This window comes from Theileria equi (genome assembly GCF_000342415.1).
Source record: "Theileria equi strain WA chromosome 2 map unlocalized gcontig_1105316255037, whole genome shotgun sequence".
Taxonomy (NCBI): Eukaryota; Apicomplexa; class Aconoidasida; order Piroplasmida; family Theileriidae; genus Theileria; species Theileria equi.
In genome coordinates this window covers 1,143,435-1,169,364 of record NW_004668230.1, presented here as the reverse complement: position 1 = coordinate 1,169,364, position 25,930 = coordinate 1,143,435, and the positions used below count along the sequence as shown (strand labels likewise).

General features: G+C 41.3%; 11 protein-coding genes across 11 annotated transcripts; 1 reads left to right on the top strand and 10 right to left on the bottom strand.

Annotated features, from left to right (window-relative positions):
* Positions 1 to 159: 159 nt before the first annotated feature.
* BEWA_039870 (conserved hypothetical protein) lies at positions 160 to 1,429 on the top strand (the record flags this gene model as incomplete). Its single annotated transcript, XM_004833344.1, has 1 exon — positions 160 to 1,429. The coding sequence occupies exon 1, from the start codon at positions 182 to 184 to the stop codon at positions 1,427 to 1,429; it is 1,248 nt and encodes a 415-aa protein (XP_004833401.1). The 5' UTR covers positions 160 to 181.
* Positions 1,430 to 2,282: 853 nt separating this feature from the next.
* Positions 2,283 to 4,220, bottom strand: BEWA_039860 (hypothetical protein; the record flags this gene model as incomplete). Its single annotated transcript, XM_004833343.1, has 1 exon — positions 2,283 to 4,220. One exon carries the CDS (start codon positions 4,218 to 4,220, stop codon positions 2,283 to 2,285), a length of 1,938 nt encoding a protein of 645 aa, XP_004833400.1.
* A 1,113-nt stretch (positions 4,221 to 5,333) lies between these two features.
* On the bottom strand, positions 5,334 to 6,815 carry BEWA_039850 (conserved hypothetical protein; the record flags this gene model as incomplete). The annotated part of the gene is made up of 1 exon (XM_004833342.1): positions 5,334 to 6,815. The coding sequence occupies one exon, from the start codon at positions 6,813 to 6,815 to the stop codon at positions 5,334 to 5,336; it is 1,482 nt and encodes a 493-aa protein (XP_004833399.1).
* A 278-nt stretch (positions 6,816 to 7,093) lies between these two features.
* BEWA_039840 (conserved hypothetical protein) lies at positions 7,094 to 8,129 on the bottom strand (the record flags this gene model as incomplete). The annotated part of the gene is made up of 6 exons (XM_004833341.1): positions 7,094 to 7,262; positions 7,306 to 7,412; positions 7,487 to 7,567; positions 7,602 to 7,806; positions 7,981 to 8,043; positions 8,080 to 8,129. The coding sequence occupies 6 exons, from the start codon at positions 8,127 to 8,129 to the stop codon at positions 7,094 to 7,096; spliced, it is 675 nt and encodes a 224-aa protein (XP_004833398.1).
* A 440-nt stretch (positions 8,130 to 8,569) lies between these two features.
* BEWA_039830 (26S proteasome subunit 4, putative) lies at positions 8,570 to 10,187 on the bottom strand (the record flags this gene model as incomplete). The annotated part of the gene is made up of 3 exons (XM_004833340.1): positions 8,570 to 9,661; positions 9,721 to 9,911; positions 10,151 to 10,187. 3 exons carry the CDS (start codon positions 10,185 to 10,187, stop codon positions 8,570 to 8,572), a joined length of 1,320 nt encoding a protein of 439 aa, XP_004833397.1.
* Positions 10,188 to 10,590: 403 nt separating this feature from the next.
* On the bottom strand, positions 10,591 to 15,439 carry BEWA_039820 (ABC transporter, ATP-binding protein domain containing protein; the record flags this gene model as incomplete). The annotated part of the gene is made up of 1 exon (XM_004833339.1): positions 10,591 to 15,439. The coding sequence occupies one exon, from the start codon at positions 15,437 to 15,439 to the stop codon at positions 10,868 to 10,870; it is 4,572 nt and encodes a 1,523-aa protein (XP_004833396.1). The 3' UTR covers positions 10,591 to 10,867.
* Positions 15,440 to 17,565: 2,126 nt separating this feature from the next.
* Positions 17,566 to 18,618, bottom strand: BEWA_039810 (hypothetical protein; the record flags this gene model as incomplete). Its single annotated transcript, XM_004833338.1, has 1 exon — positions 17,566 to 18,618. The coding sequence occupies one exon, from the start codon at positions 18,616 to 18,618 to the stop codon at positions 17,566 to 17,568; it is 1,053 nt and encodes a 350-aa protein (XP_004833395.1).
* Positions 18,619 to 19,417: 799 nt separating this feature from the next.
* On the bottom strand, positions 19,418 to 20,245 carry BEWA_039800 (signal peptide containing protein; the record flags this gene model as incomplete). The annotated part of the gene is made up of 1 exon (XM_004833337.1): positions 19,418 to 20,245. The coding sequence occupies one exon, from the start codon at positions 20,243 to 20,245 to the stop codon at positions 19,418 to 19,420; it is 828 nt and encodes a 275-aa protein (XP_004833394.1).
* A 945-nt stretch (positions 20,246 to 21,190) lies between these two features.
* Positions 21,191 to 22,279, bottom strand: BEWA_039790 (signal peptide containing protein; the record flags this gene model as incomplete). Its single annotated transcript, XM_004833336.1, has 1 exon — positions 21,191 to 22,279. The coding sequence occupies one exon, from the start codon at positions 22,277 to 22,279 to the stop codon at positions 21,191 to 21,193; it is 1,089 nt and encodes a 362-aa protein (XP_004833393.1).
* Positions 22,280 to 22,924: 645 nt separating this feature from the next.
* Positions 22,925 to 24,838, bottom strand: BEWA_039780 (conserved hypothetical protein; the record flags this gene model as incomplete). Its single annotated transcript, XM_004833335.1, has 1 exon — positions 22,925 to 24,838. One exon carries the CDS (start codon positions 24,836 to 24,838, stop codon positions 22,925 to 22,927), a length of 1,914 nt encoding a protein of 637 aa, XP_004833392.1.
* Positions 24,839 to 25,565: 727 nt separating this feature from the next.
* BEWA_039770 (ubiquitin-conjugating enzyme family member protein) lies at positions 25,566 to 25,920 on the bottom strand (the record flags this gene model as incomplete). The annotated part of the gene is made up of 1 exon (XM_004833334.1): positions 25,566 to 25,920. The coding sequence occupies one exon, from the start codon at positions 25,918 to 25,920 to the stop codon at positions 25,570 to 25,572; it is 351 nt and encodes a 116-aa protein (XP_004833391.1). The 3' UTR covers positions 25,566 to 25,569.
* Between the last annotated feature and the right edge of the window lie 10 nt (positions 25,921 to 25,930).

Genomic DNA, 25,930 nt, shown 5'->3' with positions numbered 1-25,930 from the left:
ACGACATGTGCTGCTCTCTGGGCGTATTCCTGAGCCACTAGACGCGACTATGACGGCATTCTCACGCATAGACAAAGAAGCCCTTACAGTCTAGAAACGCATTCTTCCTGTATATGCACTACATTTGGCGTAACTTCTCGTGTGTGCTGGACCGCAGTCAGAAAATATCTTCACGCATAAAATGCATTTCAACTCGCTCTTTTCACTCGACACGGTCGGTGAAGGTTTCGTTGAGCCAAATGAAGAGTCGGATGAGGATACTTCGAGCATAAACATCAAAAACGCCGACGCTGCGGACAGCAACGCTGACCATAAACTCGATTGGATCAAAATATCGTCAGCATCGCAAATCAGGGACCTGCATAACGTCAGACACAAGTTATCTCCCGAGGACATTGAGAATTATCGCAAATTAACGCTGGAAATACGAAAGTTTCTCTACAATTCAATGGTAGGCGAAGATTTCTGTGTATCCTGTGAGACACACGCAGGAATTGATGAAAACGAGGCCATTGAAGTTGAGGAGGAGCGGAACGAATCCCAAAATGCGGAGAAGAATGCCGCCGGGTCGGCCGGAAAAGGTCTAGAAGCCAGGGTCACGTCCAACGTTTCCTCCATGGAGATCATTTCAGACGATGACGACGAGGTGATATCAAACATCTCAGATTCTGACTCTTCCAAGGCAGATTCGCTCGAATCCCTGGAGAACAAGGAAGTTGTAAAGGTGGAGGATGTCCCCAATGATCCATCGTATATCTTTTTGTGCATCTCCCCCGCCAAGTTAAATCGCATAGTAAAGGACATGGCACACGTACAAATGCGTACCTTCTTTGCTTCCTTTCCACGGTCCTTTAAAATCTCTACTGGCAACGTTGGCTCGGACGTACTAACCATGGGCAATCGCTACTATCTCTCAACTGGAAACAACACTAGTCTCAACGATACAGCATCAGCGTTGACCCCGGAAACGTGCGGTCATTCTCTCTACCTCTCGCATCTCTACCAGCGTCAACGCACAGTTTGTTACTTTTGCGGTTTGCTACATTGCGCGAGGAGCGCCTCTAGCAAGAATCCATGCAGTTTTCAGAGGTGTCCAAAGTGCATGCTATCTCACAAGTGGAGCAAAAATTTGTGCAGAGAAAATGGTTCCGCACTTCACCGTGCATTGGATGAAAACAACTGGAGAAAAAAGAGAAGAAACGTTTGGAGTTCACAGCCCAAACGCATAAAAATGATGTGCCCGTGTTTCTTTTGTGCAAACGGAGGAGAGGCAAACTTTAAATGTCAAGGTCTATCTTGCAAGGCGGGTGAGAGCACGCTCTGGAGGAGGTGCATTGAACTTTTGGGGACGAGGGAACTAGAATATGAAAAGAGAAAAAAGCCACAATTGTTCCTACACCTCAAAAAGAAGGATTTTGTATTCAATTGAGCTATTTAAAGCGGTATAAAATCTCTTTGAGATGTCTTTACAATAGACCAAGCATGTGCCATATTGGCCCCTCGTCAAGTCGATTTCAAGGTCCAATAGGGCTCACATATACATTACACTCGAGAACTTTACCTGTTTTGGTATCATAATTTGTAAGTTTTGTGGTACGTCTTTTATCCATGGATGCTTTCCGATCAATGTGCTCAGTATCAAGGGGAAGTGTATGGATTAGAGCTACCGTCAAGGGTTTGTACTTTAAAATAAGCTGAAGAGGTCCCTTTGCAGTTGAGATACCTGTTGTAGAATCTGGAATGACATCTTAAAAGGTTGTATGGATGATAAACTATATGAGCCAGAAAGTTTTCCTATAGTCATAATTGTCATGATCAGATTGGAGTTTCTTTTCAAGGTTCTGACCAAGTGAATCGTACCTTCCATGGTCAAGTACTCCTTTGTTAGTACTGAGTTCAGAAAGCAGTTTACCTAGTCCTTGACTAGTGTCTCCATTTGGTATCTTTCCACATCCATTGTAGGCATACCTGTACCAGCAGTCGTCAGAGCCCTTGCAGTAATAGCAGTATCTGTCCTTTCCAGCATCTCCATTAGACTTTTAAACACAGATTAGGAGGGTGTTCTCACGGTAGTATACATTCACTTCATTAACTGACCCTTACATGCGGAAGCAGAATGGTGAACTAAGTACCATTAGTGAAGTCACAGGATTTTCAGAATGGGATGATTTTTCTCGTAAACATGTTTACCACAAGTCCTAGTATTCCAGTATACCAACAAGAGAGTATTCTAGAGGGGAGTGTCTCTACTACCTACCAAGGGTAGTGTCATGAGGAGCACTCTATACGGAAGTAATGAAGGTTGTAATTATGCTCCTTACTATAGCAGGTCCCTTCCAGATTCCAAGGCCTACGGCAGTTCCACTAGTAAGACTTCCAAAAACACCACCAGCTATAGCACCTGCATTAGATTCATTACCGTTAGATTTTTGACTTTTCCCAGCACTAAGCTTTTCCTTTATCTCCCTAAGTTGAGTAGTAAGAGGAGGGGCACCTGATTTAGTATTCTTCTGTAAATCCGGTTTCCATATAGATGTCTTAGTTTCTCTACTATAATACACATGGTTGTTACGAGAACCAGTATCTCTTTTCTCCAAGCCAACCACTAGAAGCTTCTCTTTATTCTCAGGATCTTGCCCCTCATAGTACGCTTTTACATTTTTAACGACTAGATTTTGTGGTATACCTTGTAGAGGGAAACCGTTGTGTTTGATTCCACCAAGTATAAAAGTAGATTTACCTTTAACAGAATGAGAGAGGCTTGAGAAACTGCCAGTCAGATCCTGCCTCGTAGCCTCAATCTGTTCAGAACTATCAGAGTATGTAATAGAACTTCCATGACTGGAAAGACCAGTGCCCTGTCCAATATTTATGACAACAGTTGGCAATATGGCCTTTAAAATCTTTAGTATCTTTTCCTTATCAAATGTAGATGTTGGTTTACTACCTCCTACTGACTTCCATGTATTAGAATCTACAGAGGTCCTCTCAAACCAGCTATTGTATGTATATGGAAGGCAAATCAAGAGTGGGATTCCTTCGGGCCCGCTTGGATAGTTATACACAAACACACTAGATATTCTACCTGAGAATGTTATTCCGGATTGTTCTGTCGGACCATCCTTGAATCCGCGAATGGAGCTACCACCATGAAGATAATGATAGTAATAAGAATAATCTGTACCATGGTTGGAAAGTCCAATCCACTTAGAACTACAACCAGGACAAGGATAAGAGATGTAACGACCATAACTACCCTTTTTTGAAATGTCTATAATATGAGCTCCATTATGTCTACAATTTTCCCTGTCAAGTACCTTTATCACTTCTGAGGGAGTTACAGAAATATGGCTCCACTTTTTACCTACTCCACCAGAAAGTATATAGTATGAGGAAGCACCTGATGTTGGCTTAAGTTCCAGTAACAGGGGATTTCTGTGTCTGTTATCACCCTCCCAGAAATAAACATGAGCTTCACTATATTCATTTCTATATATAGGTGATTCAAATGGTATGTTCGTAGAGGTAGTTTTGGTAGAAAGGAGTCTTATAGTAGATGTATCTTTGGTAACAGGACTATGCTTGTACCTTTTATAGATTGTATGGATAGTTTCTGGAGGCTCAGTGACTTTAATTTTAAGAGTTGGATTTGTTGGTGGAGTTCGGCTCTGATCTCCATTGGCATAGTAGGTGCCATTAGGTTTAGTGAGATTTAGTACAACAAGTTCCTTTACCTTAGTACTAATTCCTGGAAGTTTTGGATGAAGTTGAGTTTCTTGACTAACACTTCTATCTTCATCTTTCCATTGGTCGGAAGTTGCAAAATAGTCATCCTTTTTGTAGTAGTAATACTGATCTGTAAGCCAAGTCTTTTCAAGTCCCACTATTAGGGGGAGTACATTACTATCATCATAGCTCAGATAGTATACAGTTACCTTTCTTTTATAGAGGCCTGCATCAGTTACCTTTCTTTTATAGAGGCCTGCATCAGTTACCTTTATACTACTCTGGTGTACTCCATTGTAATATATTCCACCAACATAACACGATCTACTGAATGTGTGCGTGTATCTCTTGTAGCCATTAAGACCTGAAGGTGAGTCCCTCTTCTCAACTTTTATGGTATTACGACAATGATCCCTATATCCTCCACCGGCGTCTGTTTTGCCAATGTCAATGTCAACCGATTCTCCTCTGGTACAGGTATGAGTACCAGTCATTTACGATCCTCCATCCTTATTTAGCAGCATTCTCTAATAGTCCCTCCACTAGTTCCCCTCCATACTTACCCATCTTACTCATTCTTCCACAGTAGTACTCCATTCATGTCTCAACTGGTGTGAGCAGAATTGTCAGTATGGATGCATGGCATATTCCCTAAGGAACAAAAGTTCACAAGTGGACCTATGCATGCTCAATATGGTACATTCTTTAAAAACTCTATAAGATATCCGTGTCTAACCCAAGGGTCTCCGTAGACTTCCCATGAGTATCATTAGATCAAGCGTACAAGAGGGTCTCTATAATAACGTTTGTAGATTTTCCATCCAAATACAGCGAGAATTACAGTACCAGTAGTAAGAGCTGCAGATCCAGTAAGGATTTTCCAAAGAGAGTCTTGAGGAGAGCCTGAGAAGTATCCAGATATGAGACCAATACCAGCAATAGCGAGACCAACTGCAACAAGTATTAGTAGATGGGTTATCAACTTGTTCATCAGCCTTAGTAATAGCAGGTGACATTCTCCCAGTTCCTAGTCTTGGCGGTAGTAGTAGGCTTAGACCTCCTGAAGTAAATGATGAGAGAGAGCCATGACCTTTGAAACTACATTAACCTTATATACTCCAGTAGAGGTATCTCAATACGACCAAATTGCGATTCACATCCGTCTATAGTATGAGTAAGAGAATAGAACTGATGAGAGTAATTGTCCTTCCACAGGAACCATACCCATCATCCAATAGTACTTCCTCCATCTAGCCGTACCTCCTCATCCATACACCCATCCTCCCTCACAACTAGCTCACTGTCTGGCAGTATGGAGGATATCCTGTCATCAGCGAGCTGAATGAGTCTCTTGGAGACACTTGTTAAGAGTATACTGGATGGTTTGTATGACTAAGAGACTCCAAAACCCATAACGTGAAGTAGGCCAACTGTCTCTATCAGACAACTGACAAACAGCATGAGCATAACTCTTTATCATTGGAGATCTCCTCAGTATGAGTCTCTCCCTCAGTAGTAGTCTTATCACATTCTCCACTAGACTCTTAATGCAGGGACAAATGTCCAAGGATGAGGGAGCAGTCTAGTAGCCTCCTAGTTACCATCCACTAAAATTCCTCGTCTGCATATACAATGAGCAAAGCCTCTGATTTACCTAAAACTTTACATCTAACATTCTTGGTAAAAGAGGACTTAACACTCTTGCAGGCCACCTTCATTCCATTCCATGTCCAGTATCCTAAGGACTTAAAGAACCCACAGTCTCTAGTAGGCCACTTACTCCGATCATGTTCATATTTGGAATAGGTCTTCAGGTAACCATCTCCAGTAAAGGCCAAAACGATCATTAAGAATTGTGAAGTAAATGTGTTAAAAGAGGATATAGCACCACCATCATTGTCTTTACAGCATTGGCAGTTAGTAGATGTACATAGGTTGGGTTTACAGGCTCCTCCTCCACTGCAGTTGCATTGGCAAGTTCCGGTTTGGCAGTTTTTTGTGCAGTATTTACCTACTTGTTTGCTAGCTCCGGCATAAGATACTGCTTTTAGCGATTCTTCACAAAACTTTAAGGTCACAGTAATGACTCCAACCCTTAAACCACTACTCTTTATAGAACTCGCTACTCCACTATCAGGGTAGTGAAGTGTAAAAAAGCACAATAACATGGCAAGAATATGTGGAATTGCAAAGAACCAAGTACCATGCCATCCCCAATTACCTCCATCCCATGGTTTATGTGGACCATCCTGCTCTAGGTATAAAGTTGCTATGGCAATAGCAATGCCAGGAACAGCACTCATGAATAAAACAACGAGATCAATCTTGTAACCAGTACCAACATCTGTCAACTTGTAAGGAGCAATAGCTGGATAAAAGGCATATATACCACCCATACCTACCACACCCATAAGAATTGGAGACCAAGCTTTGCCAAGACCCTCACCAAATGGTTCTTGAGGGGGAGTATCACCACTAGCACCATTACCATAAGCATATATCCAGAGAGCAGCGGAGGCTGCCGCAATCACTATTGCTATTATGAGTTGCCAAAAAATGATCCAGTAACTAACGTTTGACCACTGATACCTCTCAGCAAGCTTAGTGAAGACATAGTAATAGATAGAAACTTGGATACCAGAAAGAGGGATTCCCATATTGAAAAGAGCAGCATCTGCACTTGCAACAGTCATTACGGTTGCCACATTAAGCCCATAAACAAATGAGACGAAGACAATAGTCCAGTAATAGGAGGTAAGATCTCCCTGTTCTCCCCCAGAAGTGAATGCATAGAGAAGTAGAACAAAGGAACAACATAGTGTCACATTTGTTACAATGGCAGTAAAGGCCTTCACATAATTCTTGAAGCAGGACGTCCATGTTAGAGCATTTATAATAAAAATGCCAGTAAACGTTGCCAACTCCATAGGATTATGAACCATGTTAATGAACGAACTGGCATACTGCTGCGGAATTTTAAATCTATCAAGTGCAAACTTTGCTCCAGTTAAAGCCACACGGAGAGACTGCAACAGAGTCAGCCCTGCCATAAACATGGCGCCTTTCTGAAGTCCTCCATTCTGTGCCATCAGTCATCTTGCGATCTTACCTGTCGTTCACACCATTATATACCATATCGTTGGCTATAAGTTGAAGATACTCCTCCATTCTCTACTAGTGAGTTTAGTGTTCCAGTATTCCTCACCACTTCAAGATGCATGTGTAAGTAGCTCACATCCTTCAAGGTTTCATAGATGTCAGTATGGTAGTATCATAAATGTCCATGGTTAGTAAAGAAAGCAACAAGTACCCATGCCAAAAAACTTACCTGTTGTCTATCCGCTTCGTAATGTGTAGACAAAATATTTTAAAAAATTAACAGCACAACAACCAGAGCGGAAGCAATTGCGCACAAAATCAAAATTAAACGCAAAAGTGATGGGTTGTTGGTGTCTAAATAACGTGCTAGCTTTTTCCCGAGAGTACCAATTTGCAATTGTGTATCCTCCATGCCACTCTCAATGTCATTTATTAGCCTAAAGTTCATACATGGAAAGGTGCGTGACAATCACTAGGTACCTATTTTGACTCTTTATCTCAGCATTCACTGCCATGGCCTGTGTGTGTAGATTATAGGCTGATCCATGGAGCTGATCAATGTGCATGTCCTGTTGACTAATCACATCCTAAACGTTTAGTGTGGCTAAAGTGCATTGGACATGGACTCCATGCTGATTAAAACTTGCACGTGTCTACAAACCTGTTGATACTGTAATTGTGCTTGGGAGTAGTCCTTGGAGTAGCTCGTTCCAGGTCTTCCTCCATACGCATTTCCGATGCTCTAAAATTAAATGTGGATGGGAATATGCAACAACCTTTATGCCTTTAACTTTAGATTTAAATTCTTCAATAGTCTCCTTCCTGGACTCTAGCAGAGACTTTGATATCTTGTATCTCTTTGGGTTATTTTCAATTGCCTGAATGACCTTTTGCAGCTCCCCAATGTCCGATTCAATTCTGCTGCAAATGGTCTGCAGTTCCGTCCTTTTCGCCGTTGATTCCACATTTGAACTCGAGTCCCTGAGGGATTGCGTAACTTGGGAGATGAATGGACATGTACAAACACCAAAAGGAGCAAAGACCCGGGAGTTCCTGGGCTAAATGTACAGCCTCTGTGAAGTCACTACACTCACACATGTGAGACTTTGGCCCACAATGACCATGAAAATAGCGGGAATATGCTCTAAAACAAACCGATTCTCTGTATTCAACTGTGATTGAAGCACAATGGCCTTTCTTATGTGTTTTCGGACCTTTCTGAGCAAAAGTGTAACGATACAACCATAAACTTACGCTTCAGCCTCGTCGTATGGATCCTTTTGCGAGGTCTCGAGGGGATCCATTATATATCGACTGTCTCGGTGGGGACCAGAAGACTTATAGTGGACACGGACCTACTAGTTGATATTTTGATGCCCTTTAGGTCTCATGGACCAAGCGGATTCTAAATTTGCCAATTTAGGCGCAGTGTGTAGTAACGCGGGCAAAGGTGACCAGTGCATCCAGACACTAGTCGCTACAGTACGTACACATTGGCCATATAGAGGATCTCGAACTTATTTCTATCAATAACCGTGGAAGTGTGTACGTATTCTGGCCATTAGAACAACCGGGCGACCACAAAGAGTCTGTATGACCAGGGGTACCTAGAAGAATGAATGCTGATGCACAAGAATGAACATGCAACAAATCCATAAAATTATACTTGCATTGGTACTAGCATGTATGGTATAGCAACCTTGTCACGGGTCTGCAAAACCAACGCCTTGTATTTGCATCCATTTTACATGTAGAGCCCATCGGGGACATTGCCCTTCTTTTGATATAGCACCTTCTCCCTGGCATTCTTGAGGTCCTCCTGGGTAATTTGCATCCTTCTCTCACGCAGGGCAATTAGTCCAGCTTCGGTGCACATGGCCTTGATATCAGCGCCACTTAAATCGTCCTTGTTCATTACAAATTCGTCCAAATTCACGTCCTTGCTCATTGTCATTTTCGCAGTGTGAATCTCAAAAATCTTCTTCTTGGTCTTGGAATCCGGATTGGGAAGTTGAATTTTACGATCGATACGACCGGGACGAATGAGAGCGGGATCAAGAGACTCAATTTTATTTGTAGCCATAATGACCTTGACGTCAGCCTGAGAATCGAAACCATCAAGCTGGTTCAAAAGTTCAAGCATAGTACGCTGAATTTCCTTTTCACCTCCGCTTGTTGCGTCGTATCTCTTTGTTCCAATGGCGTCAATTTCATCAATAAAAATAATGGAGGGTGCATTATCCTCTGCAACCTTGAACATTTCACGGACTAGTTTTGGTCCTTCTCCCAGGTACTTTTGGATCAACTCTGATCCTACAACGCGCAAAAATGTTGCGGATGTCTCGTTTGCAACAGCCTTTGCCAAAAGGGTCTTTCCAGTTCCAGGCGGTCCGTATAGAATGACACCCTTGGGAGGCTTAATTCCGATATCATCATACAATTCAGGCCTTGTGAGTGGAAGCTCAACAGCCTCTTTAATTTCCTGAATTTGGTCCTCTAGACCTCCAATGTCGTCATACGACTCTAGAGGCGCCTTTTCTACCTTCATGACCGTGATTAGTGGATCTACATCGTCCAACAATATACCAACAATGGAGTTTGTCTTGTTGTGCAATAGCACAGAGCATCCAGGTTCCAGGAGCTCCTTGTCTACAAAGGATAAAATATTGACATAGTACTCTGGGCCAATGGAGGAGGTGACGATCGCGTGATTCTCGTCGATTATTTCCTCCAAAGTGCCAACACTCATTGGGGAGCCCCTAATATCGTCCAACTTTATCAAATCATCTTGTGTCTTGGCCTTCACTGGCTTGTGAAGGGACTTGTTTGTCAGATACTGGATGCGAGTGTATAACGTGCAGGTTATAAAATGCATGAATAGGGCAATGCACAAACCTCTTCCTCGAGCAACAGGTAGTCCTTTATTCGCTCCAACTTTAGCAGCCTCAAGCGGCATTTGGTCACGGGCATGACTGATGGGATGCGAACTGGAGCCAGCTGCCTGAGCATCTTCCTCTTGCGCTTGCCAAAGGTGACTGGCTGGCTGTTGTTATTAGGCTTACTGTTGTTCTCATCGTTCTTTCCATCTGTATAACGAGAGTTTATTCGTGTGAAGGTGAAATAAAGACACTGGCAGCTGAGTGGCATGTGTAGCCCTAAAAGGGAGGATACGGGGCCCATACGGCCGCAATCACAGAACACTAACGGCCACATTTAGTGAAAAAGGCCGGAAATGGAAAAAATGTGCAAACGGCAAGGGCCAGACTGCAAGTGCACATAAATCCCGAGAGCCACCGCCACCAAACGTGTGAAACGAAAAACTCACCAGAATTAAAGTTGAATCCCCCGTTGGCGTTTCCCATTTTGTTTCTTTTGACCCAAAATCGGTCCCCACGGGTTACACAGCGGCCCCTTGCGGAGTTGCCAGTCGCATTTTTTGTTCTCGTAAACCTCTCGGTTCCTCAGTCCACGTTACTGTTCTCTGGGTCTATAAAGGTCTCTACTGAAGCTTTACGAGGCGATGGGTGGGAGTTTTGAACGCTGGCCGAAAGGTCTATTCGCCGGAAATGCTCGATACATTGGACTCTGTCTACTGGATGACATGCAAGGTGTGAGCCTCTACCCCTTGGATATCAGCGGAACTCTGCGAGCAGAATGAAGAGGAACGCCACAAGCCATAACATTTATGCATGTTCGGAGATAGCCATGCCGGCGCTTCTCTGTGGAGCGAAGAGCAGATGGACTGACGAAGTAACATGCATAAATGGAAGAAGCGTGTAACTATTAAAATGGTGCACCGAAAATGCGAGCTTAAAATGTGATTGTCGAGAGTAAAAATCCACCAACATTAAACGTGTGATGTTGTCCCCTGTGATCCTGGACAACTCCCAAGACATCTTCAGTCTTGCGTAACTGGGATGACCAAATATAACAAGTCCTATTTTCAGACTTGCGTGTGATTGCTGCATTACAATACAAACAAGGATACCTCGTTAAATGACCACCAAGGGTACAACAGTGTTTAAAATCTGCATTTTGAAATTTAAGCTGCGCTGCATTGAGCCTGTTTAATACAGTCCTCTATAATCTTTGAGAGTGAACTACTGTCTGCAATGTCCTCTGTCTTGCAGGTCCTAATGAGGGAGCCGCTATGGAAGACCCAAATTGAAGTGCAGAGGCGCAAAACATTTGCATCGTGGGCTGCAATAAATGTTGTACAGTGTTGGAAGTGCGCCCTTAGAATTTCATAAATCGGGACACCCTCCTTTGTTACTCCAAGTTCATCCTCTGGAGGCTCATCAACTATTATGACCTTGTAAAATTCCCTGTAGAGCACTAGTCTTGCTACTGAAAGTGTACGAAGTTGCGAGTTTGAGAGTGCCGCTCCATAGTCAATGTTCACATTATCTGCAGAAGAGGCATCGTGAGGTCTTAAAGTAGGCCCATAATAAGCTCTCTTTAGATAATCTGGTAGATCCTTGTGATAGTGTTCGGGTATGATGATGGTATCAAGACCCTTGCCACCTGGAATGTTTTCGACAAACTTGATCAAACCACAGTTTTCCAGGGCCATTTCAATACCGATATCATCAAATAACATTCTTGGATCAATGAACCTGCGAACAGTCCATCCTCTAAAGACAAATGGTAGTTGAGGTAGGACACCTATAATCTGCCTAGTCACATTCTTTGGCATATCATTCAGATCACAACCATCTAAGAATACAGAACCATCTCTATCCTCCGCAAGGTTTTGAAGTACGGAAAGCAAAGTAGACTTCCCTGCTCCAGTTCTTCCGATAATACCGATAATGTCCGAGGTATCCGCAGAACAGGTAACATTCTTTAAAATGGTACACTTATCCTCGGAATCCTTGGAGATAACATGTACACTGACATCCTTTAGCTGTATTCTGGTTGCTCCCGGAACTGCGTACTTGGACGAATCGAATATGTTGACCTTATGCTTAAAGAGGAGCATCTTGAGGCTAGCACAATGTAATCCCCTCCTTTCGGAATACTCATTACGTCGCCTCTTGCGAAGGGTATCCTTGATATCCTCATCTGCTATCTTATCATCTCCACTTGACGCAGAACGGTCAACAATGACATCGGTCTGATGAATGTTCCTCCTTTTGTCAAACTTGATCTTGGTGCTTGGAGGGACGAAATTCTCAAACCTCCTGATTGATCCCATGTAAAGCTCAAGGAAGCAATAGAGTTTGAGAAAGGTTGCAAATGTACCATTAAGACTCAAGAATACAGAATAAGCCATGGCGTAATAACCCACTTGTACTTCTGTGCCAGAGACCCTGGACTTAATCAGAGGGAACAAGAGTATGAAAAGAGCCAACGGAGAAAGCAGAGTTCTGAATGAAATGGATGTCCAAGTTGTGGCGGAGAAAGTCAAGTAGTTGCATCTCAAGTTATAATCAACATGCTCAACAAGGCTATGCATCAATTCCCATTCCTTCTTGAAACTACGATAGAGCGGTAGGCCAGATATTGCCGTTTCAATTGTAGCATTTATCTGGTTAAAGGTTTCCAAACGTGCAAAATATGCATTCTTGCAGGAGTTAATGTAGTAGTATACAATGTACCGGAGAATGACAAACCCAAATAGGACAGTAAGCGGAGTAACCAATGGCATCATGAAGAAGAGTGTCAACATCTGGACTGCAGTTTCAATGGAGAGTACAAACGTGTCGTGAATAAAGTAACTCAAGAAGTTGTCAAGGAAGAATGTGTCCACGTACAAAAATGTCTGAATGCTACTCAACGACTTCTTGATCTTCAACACAGCAGAGTTGTTTGTAAAGATGGAGTTTACAGCATACTCATGAATTCTCCTTGATACATTGAAAAAGGCTTGAGTCATTGCAATTATACGCATGATGGCTCCAATCATGACAAGAACAGAAATGACAACAATCCATCCCAAAGCCTTGATGCAATATTCCTTAACATCCTCCAGCGAAACTGATGTCTTATCATGTTCATCTGTATAATTGACAATTGAGTCAGAAACCTTTGAAGTGATGATGAACTTGGTACTATCCAATGTTGAAAACAAAAGAGTGAATAGAACAAAGAAGAAGATGGGCCAACCCGCCGCACGGAAGTAGACACCAAACTGTGTGATAATATTGTCTCTAGCATCCTTGACCTCGTTTCTTTTGTACAATATCTGAACTGTTGGAGATTCAGCGTATCTGGATTCAACAATCTCTCTACGTCTGCCACGGGCATAGTCATCAGAGTGGCATTGTTGGCGAATACTACTAGGCATATCAGGAGGTAATATTCTCTCATCAGAAAGGGTTGGAGGTTCAAGATTACCAATCTCATTCCTTATGAAAGAGCTTAGCATGTTCTCATGCACAAGAGTCTCATTCCTCACCGTATACAAAGCGGCATCTGGGAAAGACTCTGGATCTTCAGAGGCTACACAAGCATCCAACATATTCCTAGAGATGGTAAGTACTGCAGATACATCATCCTTTGCCAATAACCCATCATTAACATTAAAGAGGTTCCTAAAGATGAGCTTAGCAACAAACGGATCTAAACCAGTGAAGCAGTCATCTATTACCACAAGGAAGGAACATTTTGAATTATTTTCTTCCCTATTGGCCTTGCTGAATATTAGGTAGGTGTATATAGCACGAGCAACTCCAATTCTCATTCTCTGACCTCCACTGAGAGAATAACCATATTCAGAAATAGCACGCAGGTCACCTCCCTCCCAAGTGGATATGTCATGCCCAAGTTCAACTGCCTTTAAAACTTTCTTGTAAAGCTCCTCATCAAATCTGTGACCAAATGTAATGTTAGACTTAATGGTACCCTTTTGTAGCCAGACATCCTGAGAAGCATAGAATATTGGCATGTTGGTAGAGAGAGGCAATACAGCCATTGATCCTTCAACAAGAGTCATGTCACCAAGGATAGCCTTGACAAAGTTACTCTTACCAGAACCTTTGGCACCAGTTACAATGGCAAGGTTACCAGAGTTGAGGACAAAGTCAATGTTTCTCAGACAAGTGGTACCAGTATTGTCTAGGAGATCCTTCCTACTGTTAACCCAGGCAAAGGAGGCCTTCTTGAACATCACAACTAATCTTTTGGGTATGCTCTTATCCTTACCTGGCCCAATCTCTGGTAGAGTAGCATTCCCTGTAAACTGGTTATCCGAAAGGTAAAAGTTTGGAGAACAAGTTTTGAAGAAACGGTCTACCCTAAGGAATGAGCTGAACGTATAGACAAAGAGTTTCAGCTTTAGAGGAAGTATGTTCAATGGGATGATAATCTTCATGAGAATGTATATTGCAGTCAATAGCTCAGCAGGTCTTATACTCTTTACATCAGTGGCATCCTTAACTTGTCCCATGAAATCATTTACAACAAGAATAATGTCCACACAAATAATGGCGGTAAACAAGATCTTGTTGAAGAGGGAGAGAATGAAACGGACAAGAACGATGTTGAGTTCATCATTTCTAGCCTCTGTAATGGCATTTTGACCGATATCATCTAGAGCCACTCTTTCAATCAAGAGCAAGTTTGGAATCACCTCATTAATCTTGGTAATTCTATGGTCTCTGATTCCAAAGTAGAACTTCATTAGGAGGCCATTGAGAACTTCCATAATAATCATGCATCCTACCAAGGAGAGAGAGATTAAGAGAATAGTCATTGCTCCCATGTTGAATTGGCTACTCATTAAAATCATACCGTATGTGAAGGCCGTCAGAAAATCAATCATTCCTGCCATGAACTCCACAAAGAGCGGAATGTAGTATGGGTCATTTAGCACTAGAGGATAGATCTTTGGTGTGAAATCATTGTTCTTGTAACGTCTAGCTGGGCAGAGAAGTGGATTGTATGTGCACAAGCTTTCTCCAGAACATCCATGAATGATACTGTTGCACTGTCCTCCCTTTGCCTGGAAGTTCCCAAATTGGCTCCTTCTATAGCATAGTCCATGCTGAAACAATGAAGTGCGAACGGCTGAGTCCATAACAATTTCGAGTCTTTGCACGTAGTAGTTGATGTGGTCCATGCAAATTTCCTTGAACAATTCCATGAGGATGATGGAGAGGGCCAATCCTAAAAATGCCATGAACCTAAAGTCTCTATCAGACAATAGACCAAGCAGCTTGTGAAGAAAAATGGCAATACTCATGCCAACACCATTCATAACAACAACACCAACAAATATGGTGAGTAGTCTCTTCCAAAAGGTAAGGAAGATGGCTCTGCAGAGAATGTGTTTCACGGGTTTGGGGGCTCGCTTTCGCCCATCCTTACCCATGTATTCATATGCCTCCAGACTTGCGATACCATCACTAACGTGTTTTGAGAAGATTGGTTGCCAGTAGAGTATCTGGTCTGCCAGTGGAAGTGGGTGGATCATATAAGGGTCCAGGTATCTCTTTGCTGTTTCTCTGGCCCACTTGGACATCCATGCCATAAAGACAAAGTTGAAGATGCCTCTGTCGTCAAAGTATTTGAACTTCCTACCATCTGGCGCCTTGGACGTCTTCCTGGTCAGCTCCAACTCACTCTCCCAGAAATGGTACTCGTTCTCCGGAGGAACTGCTACCTTCTCCATTTTTCGGAGGCGTTATTCCTTCTAATGTGTGATTCTCTCGGGATTCTCTGACGTGTGCTAGAATCCCAAGGCGTGAAGTACAGAGGAATGTATCCTTTCCAGGAACTAAAATACAAAGGCTAACGCGGTGTCCTTCTCAAATTCGAGATTCCATCCGCCCGTCCAGAAATTAAAGGATAATGCCGAGGCCTGGGCGATTGGTCGTTACCCCAACATGCACATCGCGAGACCAAACGGACCGCTAAGACGCAGTTAGACTCTGGAGTCTTGCGCCTGCGTTATCGTTTCTTAATGATGGCGTGGGACTACGCCGCAGATTGCAGATGTGGAACAGTTACAGCCAGAAACGGCAACACATGCGACACCCCTTATGGTGCCAAGTGACTTTCTCGGCTTTTCTCCGCTCTCAACAGAACCTTCCACTCATAAAGCAATGACAACAAAATTTAAAACGTATAAACCCTGCATGTGTGGCTCCGCGCGGTCACACTCCCGAGACTGGCCGGATGTGTCGCCACCCACCTCAAAACCGCCAGCCTGAAACCATTTCTCACAACTTCTTGACTAGTTTTATCATGATAAAGCTACACATTTGGTATCGGCTCAACGACTAGTGTCTTTGGGGACATTCACCGCATTAGGCCTAAACCCAGACAAACTCGATAACCCCGAGGAATTGAGCTTAACCCAGGCGACAAGGGGCCCTAAATCATCCACAAAGCGCCTCTCTTGGCCATGAGCCAGGAAATGGGAGAATGAGAGACCCATTACTAATCTGCCGGAAATGGGCATAGAGGAAACCTCAGGGAATGATCATGTCACCAAAATGTTACACGGCGCCTAGACTATCAGCCATGGGAATCTCGTCCCGCTCCATCAAGGCGGAGAATTGATGCATTTCAGGCCTTCCAGGGCACTCGTCCATTGCAAGAATCTGGTCCTGGCCCCTTTACCTATGGGAACCTTGCATTCCTGCAATGCTTCTAGTATTCTGCCAAGAGTTATGCATCCCGTTACTCCATTCTATGGAGTACTTTAAGAGGACTCCCTGCAAATGTAAATGCCGATGGGGAGAAAGGTAGTGATAATTATCCCGACTTGCGAATTTCTCTTCCTCATGGGCTGTACATTAAACACTTTTGAATGGCAATTCTCATTAAAATTTCTATAGTTTAATGCTCTTGAGGGACTTGAGAATAGTTGTGGAGGGGTCCACCACTCCTGAAGGTAACTATGAATAGACAGTTTAGTATTATGGAGTCATTCTCTGGACATCTCGTATATACCCTTTACACATTAATTGGAGACTCTCTGGTTGCTCTAAGGAATGGAATTATCTGCATGATAGGTCACCTGGATTTGGCATAGCCGTGGGATTCCGAAAAGGCTCATTCATAATTCCAAGCGGTAAGAAGAAGGGTTATGTGGACCACCCTGCATTATGTATAGACCATAAGGATACTTATGGCATGTACAGAGAATGAGAGCATGTTGCAGCTGTTGTCTGCCTAAAGATGCTTCTACCATTTGGAATGGGCAGCTTTCTCTTGGCATCTTGTACTGCGTTATTGTTTGGTATCATTCTGAGTCTTATTACCATTGTTGTTGCCTTATAGGTTTTTTATATCAACCATTCTGACCTTCATTTGCTGGGCTATCACCTGATGGATTCGATGTGGAACTATCTCCAGTGCTATTTACGACAGCTTTAAAGGGATATTTTATGTATCCCTTGCCTTTTAGATTAGGATATGCCATTCCGTTCCCCTTATCATCAATAGCTACTTCAACAAACTCACAACTTTCTCTACCTTTAGCTTTCCATATTTTACTTCTACCGTAAAAAACTTCGGGTATCAAGTCATGAGGATTGTGAGTATAAGCTGTTCCCAACCTCTCATTCAGTGGCTAAATTCGGATTTATTCGGGTGTTTAACACCGAACATACCTCATTCTGTTTACAAATCTACAGTGTTTACGGTGAAGATAGCAACTTTATATGGAAAATGAGGCACTTGTGCTATCCTAAGATACTTTGTACCCTGAGGTGATACAAATCCCTTTAAAAGACAGGTTATAGTAGCCTAAAGATCTTGATTATGCTACTCTATGGAAGTTCATGCATTCTATACAGAAGCACTAAAAGTCGCAAGAGCAGCTTTTTTAATGACGTTTCTCTTCCATAGAAGAACACTAATAGCAATCACACCTACTACAGTTCCAAGAGCTGCCCCAACGATGGTAGTAGCGGGAGTACCAGTTTGAAGATCTTGAGAAGTAGCTTTTTCAGAAGCGGTAGATTCAGCTTCTAGTTTATGTTCTGGTTCTTTGCACTCACTTTCTCTATCATCTTCATCTTGATTTGGTGATACCTCCTTGAGAAGTTTTAGGATGTTTTTGCAATCCATATGATCAGATGGTAGACTACTATCTACTTTGGTCCATGTATTACCATTAGGCTCTCTCTTGTACCATAAGGTAGTACTCTTGGATTCATCTTCTGGGGATAGACGAATTAGGAGCGGTTTTTCATCCTTAGGATACCAATAAACATAAACTGCAGAAAAGTTCTTTGTTATTGGAATATCAGTAATGTTTTGAGAACCATTCTTTAGTCTGCCAACTAGCCCACCAGGACTATGAGTGACTCTAGTGTATTTATTGTTGATACTTCTGGAAATTAAAGTGATTGAGTTTTGACAAGAGGAACAATTGTAAGACGGCACAGATTTCTCATGAATGTCAATAATGTGAGCGGAACTCCATGTACAGTTTATTTCATCTAAAAGATTTAAGAGTTCCTTTTCTTCGTTTTCCTTTTCCCAACTACCACTACCACCATCTGTGTAGTATTCATTCTTCTCACCAAGTTGAACTAGGAGAGGGTTTCTAAAACTATTATCCCCTGACCAGTAAAAGACTGAGACACTTGGATATTCGGAAAGATTGTTAGAGAATCCATCCTGAGGAGTAAGATTATGTACAATACGGCCAATAATGTCTTTGCCATTAGTTGGTTTATGCGTCACACTCTTATATCCTGGAAGTCCGATGGGACTTTCGTTTAGAGTTATTGTAACACATCCGTTATCATATGTATAAGTCTTTCCACTACCACTAAATCCACGAGCATTGGGGTAATTTCCAAGATCAATAACGACTGTCCTTGTTTCAGTCATACTACGTCTTCATCCTTTCATTTATCTCTCCAGTTTCCATATTTAAATTGATGGATATACTACAAATATCGATACAAAAGACGAATTGATAGTTATAAAGTAAACTGAGATGTTCTATATAACAGTATAACCGTTTAAAACTGGAAAGTAATGTGCATGCAGTTTTACAGTCTCGCTTTGTAAGTAGTTTGATTAGGTATTACAACGACAAACTAGACAAATGGAGACAAATTTCTATAGCATCTACAAGCTAATAACATAAATAAAACGTAAAATATCTGGGATCTATTGATATTGATGTTTTAGAGATTGTCAGTGGGAGTGAAACCCAGAAATGATGGGGATATTGACCGGCCTTAGACATACACTTCGTTCTCTACATCATTTGTAAGTTTCCTATACATATTTTAATGGTTCGACACTATAAAATCTTTTACGGTCCTATTTTAGGATGGATACAGAATATATGGAAGGAGCTGAGAATGGGCCAACAACAATTCACCTTACAAATGGAATGAATAATTCTCTCCATTTTTATTTACAATGTGCTAATTAGTTTCCCTGTAAGACCTCTAGAGGTCACAACTATTATCTCTTCCTAATTTCTACAACATGATGTGCATGCAGAGATACCTTTGGTTGAAGAGTTGTTGCATAAAGTGAATGAAAATTCTGGAAACATTAACTCTAGAATAGATTATTGTATTTTATATCTTCATTTGCCTAGTATACATGGACTAGAGTTTATAAATTTGTGAGGAAGTCGATTTTGTGTATTAAATCTAACATCCACCTGGGCTCATCTATAATCGGCTGCATCGATATCTCCCCCAGTTATAGCATCTACTTTTTCATCAAATTCACCTCCTGAAATTTCATTCCAGTAATCTCCTACCCTTTCAAAGCAGAGACAATCCATATTGCCATCCCCTCTAGTAGCTAAAAGAACGAGAGGACTTTCTCCATTTGGGTATATAGCTGAGGATAGGCACACTTCATTTGTTCCTTCCGCTGCACTCCATAGTGATTTGCCCCTATATGTAACATTCTTACAAATATACCCAGGTCTTGGGAAGTGGCGTATTGCATTAGCTCCCAAGACATACGAATCAAACACACGCAGTATGTCGGTGTCTTCTCTTTCCTCAAGTCTTATAGTTATTTCTCCCTTCTTCTCTACCGGAATCTTTAGACGCTTTATTACCTCAAGGTATGTATTTGGACAGCTCACCCATCTTCCCTCCTTGAGTTCAAAATAGTTCTTTTCCATGTCCTCAGGGGCGTCATTAGCAACAAATATGAGTGCAAATTTACCCTCAGCATCCAGGTAGATTTTTGAATATTCAAACTTTTTTCCCTCTCTAGCGGTCCACAAGAGTTGGTCTCCAACCATTACTGTGGATGAAACGACATCCTTGTGCGGAGCTATCAGTCTGATTTCATTGTCGTTATAGTTGTGATCAAATATTTGAAAGAGGTATGGATCCGGATAAGATAAATCGACGATAACTGGATCCGAACAATCAGATTCGGAAGAATTCTTTGGAATCTCTTCTGAGCTTGGAGAATCTCCACAGTGGCACAATTCTAGAATACAGACAAGATAGAATATTACAAGACTGTTCATTTCTTCTTATGATACAAAGTATGATGAGTGACCATAAACTAGCCTAACACGTTCAACAGATTTTATTTTTTAAAGTCTACAATAAATATGAATAAACACGAACCAAAGATCGACTAGATTGCGTAAGAATACCCCATCCACTAGACATAAATAAACAACATATTAAGGATAAGGATTGACAAATGGATGCCGCTCATATCTCACGAATCGATTTGCATGCACGTTTTGTATTTATTGTGCTTAATCTGTGTAGGAAATACATAAGGATTTCTGCCGTTATTATAGTTATTTTTTGATTATTACGGACTTTACTGAGGATTTATGGTTTTTACGGCTATAGTCCATTTTAGACACCCAGCACTACTTTATGGATCCATGGATCCTTTGCTACTTTTACCCGGTTTTATCGGATTCTTTTGGACTAGCCATAGATGAGATTAAACCTATGGAAGAAAGTTGTATAGTGGAGATACAGTCGCTAATTCAGTTGTACAAGGATGTTATAGAGCTTACACCAAGGCTAAAAATTTATGGTAGTAATTAGCGTAATGTGCATGTTTAGTAAATTTTGATGCGTTTATAATCTACGCAAAGTGCACGGTTTTGAGTATATGAAACGTTGCCTGTTACAGATTTGATTTACACTACGTCACAAGAGATACCCGCACACTCATTTTTTCTTTAATGCAACAGTTAATTGATTAAACTGCCCTAGGTCTAGGTTATTCTACATTACCCTTGTAGAGCCTACGGGTTTTCAGGGGTGCAAAGAGTTACCTCCTGTCACCTGTTCATAGAGGAAGGGCTATGTGCTAGAAAGATTTGTAGGATCTACTAGTAATACTCACCGTTGTCTATACGTATAAGAGACTACCATTAATTAAACATAACAGTCTAACGGCAGGGAACTTATACTGCATTATATCCACACGGTGTAAGGAGTCACTATTTAGATTGAGATGGAGTAGGAGGTGATCCAGATTTACTCATTTCATTAAGCTTCTGATCAAAGTCTGTCTTGTTAATCTCCATCCACTCCTTGCCACACTTCTCAAAGTGTTTATACCCTAATGAGCCATTATCTACCACAAGTGTAATCTCTAGTAACTCCTTATCACCATGTTTATAAATAAGGCAAGAAAGGCAAAATACCCATCGTTTATAGTATCCATTATGCCTTCCTTGGATCCCCGATATATTACTAAGAATAGGCTTTGTGGGTTCCCATAGCTCTTTATTACCATCCTTTACTTGGATAGCGACATGGCCAGGTTTAGGGTAAAAGTGTCTAGTGGTAATACCTAGTAATTCTGTTTCAAAGATGCTACATTCATTAGTACTACTAGTTGATGCAAGGTCAAGTTCAAAGCCTGATTTCCGTTTTGCAGTAGAAACTAAGCTCTTCATCTTGGCATCTTTGTCATTACAAGATACCCATTTACCATCTTTAAGCTCCAGGTAAGTTTCCTTGGGAGTGCCGGATAAAGTAGTTACTACAATAACTAGCTCCGCTTTACCATCGTTATTAATATAGACTTTAGCATGATCAAGTGTTTGTCCAGATGAAAGAGTATAAACATTTTCTTCACCATCTACTAACTTTTTAACAGTAGTATCTTTATTAGGAACAATGAGTCTTACCGCATTGCCGTCAAAGGTGTAGTCGAAGGATTGACATTGAGATGAATTTGGACTGGATATATCAAGAATAGTAGTGTGTCTGGAGTGAGTTAGTACCCTAGAATCCTCCACTGCCACATCTTCTACCTTTTCATCGTTACGTCTACGAGTCAATGACGGTCTATGCTCTACTTCATGGACAGTTCCGTTGGACAGATCCCACACCTGTTTCTTTCCAGTCCATGTGGTAGATTTGTGCGTCTCTGTCTCCTCTACAAAATCACTAGTCCAAACTTCATCTTCTCTATAGTCGTCTAGAACCTCAATAACTGGTATATCAGTGACAAATTTGGACCTCTTGCAATGGCAGAGTCCCAGTAGACAGGTGGTCAGAAGAATGGAAAAGACCTTCATCTTCCCTCTAACATCCATCCACTAGGGTACACCATGAGATGTTTGATTAGGATATAATCTCTTCCAATACACACAAGAGAGAAGATGACTGGAGGAATGGAATTCAGGAATGAGAGATAGATGAGGTGAATAACAGTTTGTGTAGGCATTCATTCTTCCTTATCTACAGTATTTAAGCCAGTGCTTTCCAGAGTATCTGTAGAGTCTTACCACCTTCCTACCGTCCAAGTGTCCTCTGTATACAAAGGTACTTTTGGTGAACAGGTGAAGGAAGAAGATATCCTCCACCCATATCCAAAGCCAGAGACACTTTCCAGTTGTATAATGGGTTCTATTCAGTTAACAAGTGCCTAGCTTTTAGTTGAAATTCATCTATAATCCTGAAGTTTCGCAGAATAGTTGAACATAACGTATGATTAAATTAGTACCATTTGGACATCAGTTCAACAAGAGATGAGAGTCTCACAAAATAAACTGCATTAATTTGTAAGGTCTATACTACATTCTCCATAATTTGGGGGTCTTGAATGTCCAATCTTCCCAGCGTGAATAGGATTTGGTATATTCTGCCTTTATAGACATTATAAAGATCTTATGTAGTTTCTATCCATTCCTTGTGATATAGATGAGATAGGGAGGGAAATGCTATTTCTTCAACTCCTCAAACTTCTTGCTATATTCATCCTTACTGATATTCTCCCACTTTCCATCTTTAAATCCGTAATATAACAACTCAGAGCCATTGCTTTGACCCCTTGTGAATACATGAATGATATTCAATTCTCCATTACTCAACCCGGCTATTAAAAGGAAGATTCTCTTATTAGATGCCGTTTTACCATTCGACTTAGAAGAGGTATTTGTCCAGAGCTCAGTTCCTCCAAAGGACAATTTTGTAGCATGAAAACCAACTTTTGGAACGTAAAAACGAACTGGGACTCCATAAAGTTTGGTATCAAAGATGGTACACTTGTCAGTACTACTAGTAGCAGAAATATCGAGAGTAAAGTTTTCTACAGACTCTGTAGTTCTCCTCAGCTTAGAAAGCTCATTAGTATAGTCATTTACTAGATTCCATTTACCATCTTTCTTTAAAAGTGTAACCATTGGATGTCCATTGGTATTTTTAGTTAGTTGTGCAATCGCGGGTTTGCCATCACTCAGACGAAGAGTTACAAATGCACATGTATCATTCCTTCCAGAAGCTTTCCATACTTCTAAAGAACCTTCCTTGACTGACGTTATTGCGTTATCCTTTGGCACAATGAATCTCGTAGGAATTCCATCCTTGTTATAGTCAAAGGACTGGTAGTTTGTGGAATCTGGTTGGCCAATGTCAAGAACCAACCCAGGAGAAGGAAGGTTCTCTGAGGATTCTTTATCTTTATTATCTTCTGAAGCCTTGAACTCCTCCAGCAACTTTTCATGGTCTTCTTTCTTTACCATCTCCCACTTATCACCCTGCTTATTATGATATTTCAAAACATTCTTTCCATCAACCTTTACAAAGTTTACAACTACTGATGCAGGGGATTCTCCATCATAGCAGACTACTACTTGCAGACCATGCTCCTTATCTGCACCCTTCCAGACTTCCTTCTCTCCATCCATAACAGAAGTTATGAGGACACCATCCTTGGGAGTCACTGTCTTTAGAGGTACTCCTTCTAAGGCTTCCTCCTCAACCGTAAAGACATTGCCGTCTATATCAGCGATATCTAATTCGACAGTCCTGACTTTGGGTAAGGAAGCCAGTCTCTTCATCTTAGCCAGAGCGGTATCGTAGCCATCCTTAGAAACACCAACCCATCTACCGTCTTTATTTTGCAGATAAACAAATCCTTGGTTAAGTGTTAGGGATAGCAACATAGGATTCTCTTCCTCAAAGTATACCGTAGCAAGTGTACAATGTTTGTCCGGAGAATCGGATTTCCAAAGTTCAGAATCTCCATAGTTTATCTCATTCAAGTAATGATCAGTTTTAACGGCATATTTTTTGATAGGAACCTTATCCTCCTCAGATTCTTCTACAGAGAATGCTGTAGAATCAACATCTGAAAGATCCAAGTCGATGGTTTTTACAGCTGGTTGCTCAGGCTGCCTCTTTAGTTCCTCTATTATATTTTCACTCTTTGTCTTCTCGACAAGCTTCCACCCTAGATTCTTCTTTTCGTAGTATATTAAATCTGTATTCTCACCCTCCTTGAGTAGTAAAGCAAGAAATGTTACATCACCCTTTGAGATAGTATATGCTGGAGAACACTTCTTTTCAGTAGACTCCCATACAGTTCTGCCTCCATCCACTATCTTTTCAAAATAAAACTTTCCCTTTGGGTAGTAGTAGGTTGTACTTATGCCATCTTGCACAGTAGTAGCTGGAACATCAACCGAGTTTGTATTCACCTCAGCCAAATCTAGGGTAATTGGAACTACGAGTTCTCTGGTGGATTTAGCGGTTGTTTTCGTTCCTCCATTTTCTCCTTCAACCCGCGAGTCTGTTAAGGTAGCTACGCAATATCTAACGAATAGAACCAGATGTAAAACCCCTAAAACATTCATTTTTCAGGTTACCTTATAGCGATTGACTTTTGTTAGTAAGATGAAGAATAGACAGGATGCATGGGGTAAGGAAGAAGAATATCCACCAAATCGGTCACTTTGGTAGCTTTAATTAGAACAACTAGACAGCAATTCTTGTTGCGGCCCCTCTGGCATTTGTACGGAAAAGGAATAAGCTACTCTTTTACTTCTCCCTTGGTAACTTTCAATAGTAAAATTAAGAGAGAGATCAAATATCAGGGTGTTTGTTTAGATAGTATATCCTATCTACAGAGTAAAATTCTGACCATAACAATGTCATTATAATCCACTACAGCCATAGACAATTTTAAACAGTTGTCAATCTAATGGACCTCCAATAGAGAAATCATGGATAAATCCTAGCCCATTAGATTTGAAATCTTTTAATAAAATGACAGAATGTAACCTGAAAAGATTTACATATAAAACATACCTGCAGTTGTCCAAAGAATGAGCTCTTGACACGAGTATCACATGTGGAATGAATAGAGACCTCAGAGTATCAAATATCAAAATTTTAAAAATAAAGCCATAATTACCCTGATTACAATGTTAGGAGTATGTAATTTAAAGTTTTACCGGAAATACTGCACCGAAGCATTTTCATGCAAATCCAAAAGTGAGAGTTTCCCAGTCCTGACATTAGAACGTTGCAATGATAAATCGTCTGTTTTGTCATTTACAGCTAAGTATACGATGAATATTCAATGTTAAAATTTCATATTTTCGAGTCTAAGTAGTTGCGGATCTTTAATGAACAAATCCGCGGCGATTTTGTCCAGTGGTTCTTCATTTTGTGGTTCCAACAAGAGATTTAAAAGTCCCACAATGGCGGTGTTTATTGTGTAAATTGGCCGCCAATCCTCCCTTAAAATATTGAGACATACGGCTCCTTGGCACTTTTCAGCATTTACACCCAAAATGTTTGGATGAACAATTTCGCTGATGCATTTGATTCTGGGCCGATCATGCGGATATCCGGATGGTATGCTGCATGAGAATTTAACCGCAATATCCTTCCAAATCCCTTCTTTTGGGGTTATGTTTATGATAAAATACATTATATTGTCA